Source organism: Dendrobates tinctorius, unplaced genomic scaffold, assembly GCF_039654945.1.
Source record: "Dendrobates tinctorius isolate UK_male_01 unplaced genomic scaffold, ASM3965494v1 ptg000069l, whole genome shotgun sequence".
NCBI classification, from domain to species: Eukaryota; Metazoa; Chordata; class Amphibia; order Anura; family Dendrobatidae; genus Dendrobates; species Dendrobates tinctorius.
This window is the reverse complement of record NW_027361737.1, coordinates 25,101,632-25,115,184: the sequence shown is the minus strand read 5'-3', so window position 1 is coordinate 25,115,184 and position 13,553 is coordinate 25,101,632. Positions and strand designations below refer to the sequence as shown.

Genomic DNA, 13,553 nt, shown 5'->3' with positions numbered 1-13,553 from the left:
CTCTATCCCTGCTGGTGATTTTCTTCCTGTGCCTTCTGAGGTCTGATGTCTCCTGCTCTTTCCCTGCATGTTTCAGTTAAGTTATTCATTTGCTATTCTGTTTGCATTTGATCTAGTTTTGTCTATCTCTGCTTTGTGCGGGTCAGCTGGCTCCGGCTGGGACTGTGCTAAATCACTGCCCATATGTTACTGCTTGCACCAGTTTGTTTTGTCCCCTGTTATATTGGTTTCTTTTTGCTTTGCTTTCAGAATATACCAGAGTGCTGATATAGTGGGGGCGAAGTCGTGCGACTTCAGTGTTTTTGTGCATCAGACGTGTTGAACTTTTTTTGCAGGGTTTTTTGCGTGATTGCAGACAGTGTCTTTCCTTTCCTGTCCTGTCTAGTCAGTGTGGGCCCCATCGTTTGCTCAGTCTATTTTTCTGCCTGCGTTTGTGTTTTCATCTTGTCTCACCGACAATATATGTTTGGGGGCTATCTATTCCTTTGGGGTCTGCTGTGGGGCAATTTAGATTTCTCCTTTCTTGCTTTAGGCTTAGTTAGCTCTCCGGCTGTGCCGAGGCGTCTAGGATCATCGTAGGTACGCTCCATGGCTACTGCTAGTTGTGTGGACAGGATCAGGGGTCTGCAAACTGCTTAGTTACCAACCTCTCTGGTTTTCTGTGGATTAGCCTGGGCCTGCTATCCTCCTTGTTGACCCATTCATAACACCGGTCTCCTCTATCTTGATGCCAAAAAACAGCACTCATGGGTTCTTCTAAGCAGCTGCCTAGCACTTTAAAAATGAAAATGGCAGAGACTCCTCAATTAGACGAAGACTGCAAAAAGATTGCAAAGCATTTTCAAGTTTCCCTTTCCTTAGTTCGAAATGTACTTAAGAAATGGCAGTTAGCAGGAACAGTGGAGGTCAAGATAAGGTCTGGAAGATCAAGCAAGTTTTCTGTGAGAGATTCTTGTAGGATTGCTAGAGAGGCAAATCAGACCCCCGCTTGACTGCTTAAGACCTTCAGAAAGTTTTTGCAGACTCTAGAGAGGTACATTGTTCTACTGTTCAGAGACACCTGCACAAATAAGGCTTGTATAGAAGAGTCATCAGAAGAAAACCTTTCCTGCTTCCTAACCATAAAATTCAGTGTCAGAAGTATGCAAAAGAACATTTAAACAAGCCTGATGGATTGTGGATACAAGTCCTGTGGACCAATGAAGTTAAAATAGAATGCTTTGGCCACAATGACCAAAGGCATGTGTGGATAAAAAAATGCACAGAATTTCATGAAAAGAACATCAGTGCAAGACGACCCAGGAATCTCACAGAAACGGAAGAATTTTACAAGGAAGAATGGATGAAAATCCCTCAAACAAGAATTGAAAGACTTTTGGCTGACTACAAGAAGCATTTACAAACTGTGATACTTACAAAAGGGAGTTCTACTAGGTACAAACCATGAAGGGTGCTTAAACTTTTGCATTGGCCCATTTTCTTTTTTGTAATTTTTAAAATGTAAAAAAATGACATTTTTTTTGCCTAAAATGCAAAGAAAATCTGTCATCTTTAACCTTTTTTGACAAATATACAAAGAGCATTATTCTGAAATGCGTTGGCACCGCATAATAGTAGTTACATAGAGGCCCTGATTTATTAAGCAGTTTTTAGACACAAGCCATACATTTCTCAAACTGTAAGTACGCCAAGACTGCAGAAAAGTAATACTGAGTACTGCAGATCTAGAAATATAAGGTATGTGTTTCTGGCTCCTACTTCTTGCGACCTACAAAATTACATGAACTAGTAGCATGGCATAGATGAAAGCGATTGCAACAGCAAGAATTACAAAGAGATTTCGTCTATGCTACACCGGAGATTTATAAACCTGCATACAAAATGGTAAGATGCTGCTAATCAAGACTATTTGCAGAGTTGCCTTTTGCTTTATTTTACATTCATTGAAGGAATAAAATAAATGGTTGCAAAGATGTATATACTTTTCAAGGGCCTGTATTTTAATAATTTGCAATATTAACCCCTTTACTCCCAAGGGTGGTTTGCATGCTAATTCCCGGGCCAATTTTTACAATTCTGACCACTGCCCCTTTATGAGGTAATAACTCTGAAACGCTTCCATGGATCTCGGTGATTCTGACATTGTTTTCTCGTGACATATTGTACTTCATGTTAGTGGTAAAATTTCATTCATATAACTTGCGTTTATTTGTGAAAAAAATGGAAATTTGGCGAAAATTTTGAAAATTTTGCAATTTTCCAGCTTTGAATTTTTATGCTCTTAAATCACAGAGATACGGCACACAAAAAACTTAATAAGTAACATTTCACATATGTTTACTTTACATCAGCACAATTTGGTAACTAAAATTCTTTTGTTAGGAAGTTATAAGGGTTAAAAGTTCACCAGCGATTTCTCATTTTTACAACACCATTTTATTTTTAAGGACCACATCACATTTGAAGTCACTTTGAGGGGTCTATATCATATAAAATACCCAAAAGTGACACCATTCTAAAAACTGCACCCCTCGAGGTGCTCAAAACCAGATAACCCTTCAGGTGCTTCACAGGAATTTTTTGAATGTTTAACAAAAAATGAACATTTAACCTTTTTTTCACAAAAAAATTACTTCAGGTTCAATTTTTTTATTTTACCAAGGGTAACAGGAGAAATTGAAGTTATTGTGCTATTTTCCCGAGTACGCTGATACCTAATATATGGGGGGAACCACTGTTTGGGCGCATGGCAGAGCTCGGAAGGGAAGGAGCGCCGTTTGACTTTTTCATTGCAAAATTGGCTGGAATTCAGATTGGACGCCATGCCACGTTTGGAGAGCCCCTGATGTGCATAAACAGTGGAAACCCCCCACAAGTGACCCCATTTTGGAAACTAGACCCCCCAAGGAACTTATCTAGATATGTGGTGAGCACTTTGAACCCCAAGAGCTTCACAGAAGTTTATAACGTACAGTCTTACAATTAAAAAAATCATATTTTTTCCACAAAAATGATCTTTTCACCCCCAATTTTTATTTTCCCAAGAGTAACAGGACCCCAAAAGTTATTGTGCAATTAGTCCTGAGTACGTTGATACCCCATATATGGGGGTAAACCACTATTTGGGCACATGGCAGAGCTCAGAAGGGAAGCAGCGCCATTGAACTTTTTTGGCTGGAATTGAGATCGGACGCCATGTCGTGTTTGGAAAGCCCCTGATGTACCAAAACAGTGGAAACCCCCCAATTCTAACTCCAACCCTAACCTTAGCCCTAATCCTAGCCCTAATGGGAAAATGGAAATAAATATTTTTTTTTTTTCCATTTTATTATTTTTCCCTAACTAAGGGGGTGATAATGGGGGGTTTGATTTAGTATATATGGCAGATTTTTATTTTTGGCAGCTGTCGCACGCTAAAAGACGCTTTTTATTGTAAAAATAGTTTATGCATCACCACATTTTGAGAGCTATAATTTTTCCATATTTTGACCCACCGAGTCATGTGAGGTCTTATTTTTTGCAGGACGAGTTGACGTTTTTATTGGTACCATTTTCGGGCACGTGACTTTTTTTATCGCTTTTTATTCCGATTTTTGGGACACAGAATGAACATAAACCAGCGTTTCATGAATTTCTTTTGGGGGGTGCGTCTACACCGTTCCGCGTGTGGTAAAATTGATAAGGCAGTTTTATTCTTTGGATCAGTATGGTTATAGCGATACCTCATTTATGTTGTTTTTTTATGTTTTGGCACTTTTATGCAAGGAAAACAATTTTATATAAAAAATTATTTTTGCATCGCTTTATTCTGCGAGCTATAACTTTTGTATTTTTTTGCTGATGATGCTGTGTGGCAGCTTGTTTTTTGCGGGACAAGATGATGCTTTCAGTGGTACCATGGATATTTATATGCGTCTTTTTGATCGCGCGTTATTGCACTTTTTGTTCGGCAGTACGATAATAAATTATTATTTTTTGCTTCGGTTTTTTATTTTTTAAGGGGTTCACTAAAGGGGTTAACTAATGGGACAGTTTTATAGGGTGGGTCATTATGGACGCGGCGATACCAAATATGTGTACTTTTATTGTTTTTTTTTTAAATTAATTTATTAGGGAATATTTGTTTTTTTTTAATTTATTTAGCGATTTTTAAAAAATTATTTTTACACTTTTCTTATTTTTATTTTTTACTTTATTATAATGTCCCAGGGGGGACATAATTGTCATGTGACAGATCGCTGATCTGTCACATCACAGATCGCTTTGACAGATCAGCGATCTGTCACAGGCACTGCTGCGGGCTTCCTCATGCCGGCGCTCTGCTGGCAATAAGGAAGCCGGCTCCTTGCAGGCCTCCGAAGGTCCCTGCCGCCATATTGGATCCGGGGACCTGCAGGGAAGGCAACTCCCGCAGCGGCGCTGCACATCGCGCTGCTGTGGGGGTCGCAGGGAAGCACGGAGGGAGCCCCCTCCCTGTCGATGCTTCCTTTAACCCCCGGTACACCGCGATCATGTTTGATCGCGGTGTGCCAGGGGTTATCGTGTCGGGGGCAGTCCGTGACAGCCCCTGACACATTGTGCCGGGTGTCAGTTGTGATAATCAGCTGACACCCGGCCGCGATCAGCTGCGCTCCCCCGTGAGCGCAGCTGATCGCATTAGATGTATTATTCCGTCCTTGGGACTTAGGTCCCAGGTCACATGGACGGAATAGTATGTCTAATGTAGGAAAGGGGTTAAATACCACTTACCGTATGTTTCAGAAATCTCATGGCTGCTATTGGAATACATACATTTAAAAAACTAGTAAATCGAATGAGATATTTATTTATATATTTTTAATGGACTTAAATGGTTAGATATGCATTGGGTCCATGTACTTACATGATTGGTAGATAGCTTTGGACGAAGAGTCAGTTTTAGAGGTTTATTTTGGCTATGCTCTGTGCTTTCCGGTTCAGTTTCCTTCTGTTTGGACTTATCTATGAAATTATTGTTTGTAGAATTGTGTTAAAAACATGAAAAAAAATACCCTGACTCATTTTACAGTAAATCGCTTTATTACTATGTAGATCAATGTATTCTGAAATAATACAGACAATAATACAGAAAAGCCATATTCATTATTCAGTGCCTAAATGTTCTTAGCAAGGTTGTCCAGGATATAATTTTTGTTAATGCAGGGAATGGTTTAAAATTAATAAAATAAATCACACCCCATGTAACCCTAGGCCACTCCAGCTCTACCACTCTGGTGCTTCTCTCTGGTCTCTGTTTACATCAGTCTCTGGTCTCAGCGGGACTTGTGTCGTAGACCACTAAGCCACTAAACCCAGGGACTAGCTGCAGTGTTTATGTAGACAGCATTTAATAAGCTCCTGAGAAGTGATCAGAAAGCATTGGTGAGCATCAGAGAGGTGGTGCTGGCACAATGGGGGGAGAGGGAATTAAAGGGGTTTTCATTTTCAGCAAAGTGAATCCCAAACACTTGCATTCATGTAAAATAACAAAACCGCATGGTACTCACCTGTTAGGGACGGCGGAAGGCACTAAATATTAAATAATAGAAAGTGCGTTCGCCGCCCGGGGTCCACCATACAGAGGTGTTAAACTGCTGCTATATAATGGCAGACGCGCTATATGGCGGTATAGCACACGCGGGTTATACGTCACCCGATGTGCGCTGGGCGTACTCTGTTGATTCACAGAGTCGTCTAAGGCATGAACATAAATGCCAAGCCTGTTGACCTCACAGGAATCAGCGGAGTGCACGCACGGTATGTGGTTACAGGACTAGGTCCAAGACTCAGGGCGATGTCCGTCTAGACCTACCATGCGTGCGTCGTCGCTACTGCAGACGCCAACTAGTGCTGCTACAGCAGCGCGGCGTCTGACCCAGCCACAATGCGACAGTGCCCAAGAGGGGCGCAATGTTGGGCGCTAGCACTGTGGAGGATGTGCCGTGTGGCCAGTAACTTGCCACTGACTGGCGCTGACTCTATAACTAGATCCCTATACGCACTCGTAATATCAGAGGGAGGGGAATCTTAATGAGTCAATCGCAGTCCATACATCCATCAACATTCACACAGTAGCAATTAGAGTCTATACTAGCGCATGGCCGAGCGGCCATGTGGGCCTTTTATAGCCGTGCGCTTCGGGACCCTCCAGAACTCTGAGATGGACAAATCAGATCTGGAGAAGGACCTGAGCACGTGACTCCCGATCCCCAATGGGAGATCGTCTCGTGAGCATGCTCAGTGGAGTGACGGAGGAACTTAGCCTCTGGAACGATTTGTTACTGAACAGCCTGCATTGCTATTGCTGACCCAAAGGTGGCAGCAACTGCCAGACCCACAGAGCAGGACTGGGCAGAGTGTCTGGGACGTCGGGATTGCTGATCAATCTCTTCTGCGGTCGATAGATAATGGGAGACCGCAGAATGTGAGGCTCTGGATTCCTGTTGAGCCACTGCAGGAACGACGCCTAACACTCACCCTTCACCGCTTCAGCACTGGCTCTCTGTCATTTTTCTGCAGCAGTGACATTATGATTACATGCACATCACTGCTGTAGCCAATCACTAAGCACATAGACTCATGCAGTCTACATCAGCACAGCCTCTGAGATCACTGAACGGCTGCAGCGATGGCTTGATATTCCCAAAACACAGAGACTGGGGCAAATGTAAGAAGATGAGCCGAGACAGAGTCAGCGGTTTCCGGTGCTCTTTAAGGTCAGAACTATCAGGACTGTCACCACTTCTGGGAGGGAAGGACCTTCACGCTGGACAGTAGGGGGGAATATAAGGAGGACTGAGCACGGGAACGGGTCAGACTTGGCGGAAAAGCGACAGGAGAAGGTTGACTCAATCTCTGCTGCTCCGGCTGACAATTGCACGCCATTCATCCCTCAGCGTACTGACTCTAAGATTGACTTTGACACTACTGTGTTATTGTCTGACCCTGTTCTTTTGGACAGCCCTGTCCTGTCTGCAGTTACAGATAAGCTGACCCGCTCCGTTCCTAGAGACTACTCCAGAAGACCGCCCGCTGTCGTGGTCTGTGAGCGTACCCACGGTTCTCGTCCGGTGTCATTCATGAGGAATCTACACAAAGGACAGTTTCCACGTTCCAGCGCACTCAAGCCAAGCCAAACCAGATACATCAACACCGTCGGGAAACAGTTCTTCTTGTTCCTCTGTAATAGAGCCAGAGACTTTGTCCATGATTTGCGACGCCATCGGGAGATTTTCCAGCCTTTCCCCTGCAAGAACTGAAACGATAAGTTACCTTGTTTTTGTATATCTTTCTCTCGTGCATTGTGTTTGTGTACAATTCCCATAGTTGCTGTTATTAGTCTTGCCTCCCTACGTGGAGTATTCCTTGCTCAATTGCCTGTTCAGTAAATCCTGTTAACCCCTTCTCTGTCTCTGGCTCTCCACTGCATCCAATGAATCTCTCTCCTTTACACAGAGATGCAAAGCCTAATATGGATTTCCTCATATCAGTGATCAAAGACATACTGATAGGGAATTTAGATTGTGAGCCCCATCGGGGACAGTAATGATAATGTGTGCAAACTGTAAAGCGCTGCGGAATATGTTAGCGCTATATAAAAATAAAGATTATTATTATCATGCAGATGCATGTGTCCAGAACTGAGCACTTTGAAATCTGCGAGGAAGTGTGCACTAAGGAAATGTGACCACAATCAGGAACTGCTGCCGGTTTGACTCTGTGTTTTTATTTCTAGAAATCCCATCTCCACTATGCTTCCACAGACGCCCGCGGATCATCTACAGAGACGGACATGCAACGCGTCTTTCCAGACCGCAGTATGCTAATTTCAATATAATGTATTGAATGCGGTAAAGCCGCATGAATTTTCCTACGTTCAATAGAAGGCAGCGCTTTGGATGCAGCGAACATACACTGCATCCAAAGCACTGCTAGTTGTGGATCATGGGTACCCAGCTTAACAAGTGAAGGAGGAGATCCTGTAATACCTACCGTATGTATTAGTAATTGCCATAAAATTATGTCTTGAACACATATAGTAAAATTAACAAAGTGACCAACCCATCAGATGAAGGTAGTTTAAGACAAGAAAATGTATCTATAATTTTATTATATATGAGTCAGCATTTTATAATTGGCATCAGAACTGATACAAAGTTCCAAATCCGCTGCTCGCTTTTACAAAGCACAGTTCCGTCTGCAAACTTCCACCACTAGAGGGGGTTACATGGATAGGATTTTATTTTGCTTCCATCGAGCTATAATATCCTTTATATATTGGTCCCATGCCTCTCTTATCCATTTCTCTTGAGCCACTTAGGAAGAAGTTTCCATGTAGCAGGAAAAACTCCAGTGTGCGCTCATGTAATGTATACTGACATGGCAAGGGAAAAATAAAGTATTTACCTTGTTATCCTTGCTTCTGCAGAAGTGTTAGTTTTGCCAGAGTATAGCTCAGGTCGCTGCTTAAAGAAGACATATCACCAGGTCAAAAGTGGTTGTTTGTGTTATTAATTTATTCCCACTGCTCCACTGGGTAGTCTGTTTTTTTGTTTGTTTGTTTTAGTCAGCCACACAGACTAAAACTGATGGCTTAGAGGGCAGGACTTGCTGGATGTGGATCAGTGAGGACAAGGACAGCAGGGCATGCAAGACAGGAAGGCAGATAATAGAAGTAGGGGACACCGGTAGTCAAGAGCCAGCAGCGTGGACATACACATTCACTACAGATATACAGCCAGTCCAGAACTTGCAGGAATCAAATATATAGGATTTTTTCATGACGAAAGGGGTGAAGTGGTCCAAAATGATGTTGCGAAGACAGATCTTTTAAATTTCTATTTTGCACCTGTGTTCTCTAAGAAAGCAGTTGTAGCCTCAACTTGATCTTCATGGTGCCATCAAAGGAATTAAAGAATACACACCATCTATAAACCGAGAAATGGTGAGGGAACACTTAGCCAATTTAAATGAATATAAATCTCCTGATTCAGATGAATTACATCCTAGGGTACTGAAAGAGTTAGCCGAGGAAAGTAAAGAACCACTAGCCACTAACCACTAGCCAAAAAATCCTGGAAAACAGGAGAAGTCTCAAAAGATTTGAGAAGGGCAAATGTTGCCCCTATCTTCAAAAAAGGAAAGAGGATGGAGCCAGGAAATTACAGGTCTATGAGTCTTACTTCTTTACCAGGGAAGGTCTTTGAACAAATTATTAAACAGCATGTTTGTAAGTACTTGGATAAGAATACAGTAATTAACCAGAGCCAGCATGGGCTTGTAGCAAACGAGTCATGCCAGACTAATCTATTTGCCTTGTATTTTGAAATCACTGACTGGGTGGATCAAGGAAATGCGGTAGATATAGTATATATCGACTTCAGCAAAACATTTGATAAAGTATCTCATACTATCCTTATTGAGAAAATGACCAAGTATGAGATTGACAAGGGTATGGTTAGGTGGATTCATAAGTCATTCAATGATTGTACTCAAAGAGTAGTAATAAAAGGGAAAAATTAAAATTACATCTACAGAATGGGAGGAATATAACTAAGCAACAGCACTTGTGAAAAATATTTGGGTATACTAATAGATAACAGACTGCACATGAGTCAACAGTGTGATGCAGCAACAAAATATTCAAATACAGTTCAAGGATGTATTAACCACTTAGTGACTACCAATACGTTTTTTTTACCGACCTGTGATTTAAGAGACTAGAATTCCCTGACAGGTGACAATCCAGCAGCTGTCAGCTGTACTCTATCACTGACAACTTACTGCATCAGCCACGATCAGTGTTGGCACCAACTACAGTGCCTTGCGAAACTATTCGCCCCCCTGGAACTTTTCAACCTTTTCCCACATATCATGCTTCAAACATAAATATACCAAATGTAAATTTTTGGTGAAGAATCAACAACAAGTGGGACACAATTGTGAAGTTGAACAAAATTTATTGGTTATTTTAAATTTTTGTGGAAATTCAAAAACTGAAAAGTGGGGCGTGCAATATTATTCGGCCCCTTTACTTTCAGTGCAGCAAACTCACTCCAGAAGTTCATTGTGGATCTCTGAATGATCCAGTGTTGTCCTAAATGACTAATGATGATAAATATAATCCACCTGTGTGTAATCAAGTCTCTGTATAAATGCACCTGCTCTGTGATAGTCTCAGGGTTCTGTTTGATGCACAGAGAGCATCATGAAGACCAAGGAAAACAACAGGCAGGTCCGTGATACTGTTGTGGAGAAGTTTAGATACAAAATGATTTCCAAAGGAGCACTGTGCAAGCGATCATATTGAAATGGAAGGAGTATCATACCACTGCAAATCTACCAAGACCCGGCCGTCCCTCTAAACTTTCATCTCAAACAAGGAGAAGACTGATCAGAGATGCAGCCAAGAGGCCCATGATTAATCTGGATGAACTGCAGAGATCTACAGCTGAGGTGGGACAGTCTGTCCATAGGACAACAATCAATTGCACACTGCTCAAATCTGGCTTTTATGGAAGAGTGGCAAGAAGAAAGCCATTTCTCAAAGATATCCATAAAAAGTGTTGTTTAAAGTTTGCAACAAGCCAACTGGGAGACACACCAAACATGTGGAAGAAGGTGCTCTGGTCAGATGAAACCAAAATCGAACTTTTTGGCAACAATGCCAAACGATATGTTTGGCGTAAAGGCAACACAGCTCATCACCCTGAACACACCATCCCCACTGTCAAACATGGTGGTGGCAGCATCATGGTTTGGGCATGCTTTTCTTCAGCAGGGACAGGGAAGATGATTAAAATTGACGGGAAGATGGATGGAGCCAAATACAGGACCATTCTTGAAGAAAACCTGTTGGAGTCTGCAAAAGACCTGAGACTGGGATGGAGATTTGTCTTCCAACAAGACAATGATCCCAAACATAAAACAAAATCTACAATGGAATGTGTTATGCCGCGCTCACCAGGAGGCGGGGCTTCGGCCCCGACGTCACTCCCTCCGGTACGGCGGTCCCTCAGGGGTCCCCGTCGGGTGTGCACGCGCAACTCTCGTCCCCGAGTCTCCTCCTCCATGCCACGTTTGCGCTTGCGCGTTCCTGTCAGTGCTGTATAGGGCTCAGTCCTCTCTATGGTATTGGAGGACCTGACCCGGAACCACTAGTGGTCATGTGCTTTCTGGCTAGGTCCTGACCCGGAACCAGTAGTAGTCATGTGCTATATCAGACGACCTCCCCCTAGGGGAGGTGCCTGATTATTGTTGTGCTTCCTGGCTGGGTCAGCTGTGTCCCAGCCTGGCTGTGCGCTGTTCTCAGGTCCTCTGCTCTGTCTGCTATTCTGTGGTGCTCCTAGCACTTGCTCTGTACCCTTGTTGCTTCATGCTCAGTTGTGCCTCCTGGCACATCCTCTCGTATCCTGTCCCTTGTTTCTTGCTCCGCCGTGCCTCCTGGCATTCACTCTATTCCTGTGTTCTGTTACTTGCTTCACGCCATATGTGCCCACGTGTACCCGTCTAGCACTACCCTGTACTCAGCGCACTCCCGTGTACTCTCCTGTGTTCCCTAGTATCCTGCACCCTCCAGTCACACAGCCTCGTATCTCCTGTGAGCCGGCCGCCTGGTGCCAGCAGTCGTGGTATCGTATCCCCTGGGGCTTGCTCCTGACACTCCCTGTATAGGGGGTGGTCCTCACTAGGCTAGCTCGCCCTGGGAGGGTTGGTGCCATGACCCAGAGGGTCCACTCCAGGAGTCGCTAACACTCTAACACTCTAACAGAATGGTTCACAAATAAACGTATCCAGGTGTTAGAATGGCTAAGTCAAAGTCCAGACCTGAATCCAATCGAGAATCTGTGGGGAAAAAAGCTGAAAACTGCTGTTCACAAACGATCTCCATCAAACTCACTGAGCTTGAGCTGTTTGCCAAGGAAGAATGGGCAACAATTTCAATCTCTCGATGTACAAAACGGATAGAGACATACCCCAAGCGATTTGTAGCTGTAATCACAGCAAAAGGTGGCGCAACAAAGTACTAAGTTAAAGGGGCTGGATAATATTGCACGCCCCACTTTTCAGTTTTTGAATTTCCACAAAAATTTCAAATAAACTCCAGCCTGGCTTTTTTATGTCTCGGGGTAAGAAGTGGGGTCTTCCTGGGTCTCCTACCATACAGTCCCTTTTCATTCAGATGCCGACGGATAGTACGGGTTGACACTGTTGTACCCTCGGACTGCAGGGCAGCTTGAACTTGTTTGGATGTTAGTCGAGGTTCTTTATCCAACATCCGCACAATCTTGCGTTGAAATCTGTTGTCAATTTTTCTTTTCCGTCTACATCTAGGGAGGTTAGCCACAGTGCCATGGGCTTTAAACTTCTTGATGACACTGCACACGGTAGACACAGGAACATTCAGGTCTTTGGAGATGGACTTGTAGCCTTGAGATTGCTCATGCTTCCTCACAATTTGTTTTCTCAAGTCCTCAGACAGTTCTTTGGTCTTCTTTCTTTTCTCCATGCTCAATGTGGTACACACAAGGACACAGGACAGAGGTTGAGTCAACTTTAATCCATGTCAACTGGCTGCAAGTGTGATTTAGTTATTGCCAACACCTGTTAGGTGCCACAGGTAAGTTACAGGTGCTGTTAATTACACAAATTAGAGAAGCATCACATGATTTTTCGAACAGTGCCAATACTTTTGTCCACCCTCTTTTTTATGTTTGGTGTGGAATTATATTCAATTTGGCTTTAGGACAATTATTTTTGTGTTTTTTCATTTAAGACAAATTAAATGAAGATAATAATACCAAAGAATTTGTGTTTGCAATCATTTTTAGGAAGAAACTGAGTATTATCTGACAGAATTGCAGAGGTGTCAATACTTTTGGCCACAACTGTAGATGGTAAAAATAAATGTATTCATTCATGTCATGTCACTTTGGATTAATTCCTGAAAAGCACCAGAAGGGTTAATAAACTACCTGAGAGTAATTTTGGATATGTTGAAGGGTGCAGTTTTTAAAATGGTATCACTTATGGGGGGGGTTTCAAACATATATGACCTCCAAAGTCACTTCAAAACTTAAAAGGTCCCTAAAAAAATAGATTTGTAAATGTTAAATTACTGCTACATTTTTAAACCTTCTAAAAAGCAAACAAACGTAAACAACATTTTACAAATGGTGCTGAGCAGATAAGAGGGAAATGTTATTTATTAATGTTTTTGTGTGGTATGACTGTCTGAATTAAAGGAATAACAATTCGAAGTTCGAAAACTGCTATTTTAAAAAGTTTTTGTAAAATTTCTGATATTTTTATAAATAAGCGCAGAAAATATCAGCCGAAATTTACCATTATTAGAGATGGGTGGACACCTGGATGTTCGGGTCCGGCCGAACAGTTACAAAAAGTTCGGGTTCAGGTACCAGAACAGTACCCAAAACCAGACCCCATTCACTTGAATGGGGGCCCAAACATCCAGTGTTTGAGGCTCTGTAATGTGCATGACAGCGCGGCAAACACTGCTTCTGATCAGCAGGGAA

The 13,553-nt window shown here is 42.7% G+C and overlaps 1 protein-coding gene across 1 annotated transcript in view; it reads right to left on the bottom strand.

The window, feature by feature from the left end:
• Positions 1-13,553, bottom strand: part of LOC141095295 (autoimmune regulator-like) — a 134,048-nt gene that overhangs the window by 64,907 nt on the left and 55,588 nt on the right. Inside the window, 1 exon segment of the mRNA XM_073581235.1 lies at positions 4,883-4,980. Within this exon segment, the coding sequence (XP_073437336.1) occupies positions 4,883-4,980 (98 nt within the window).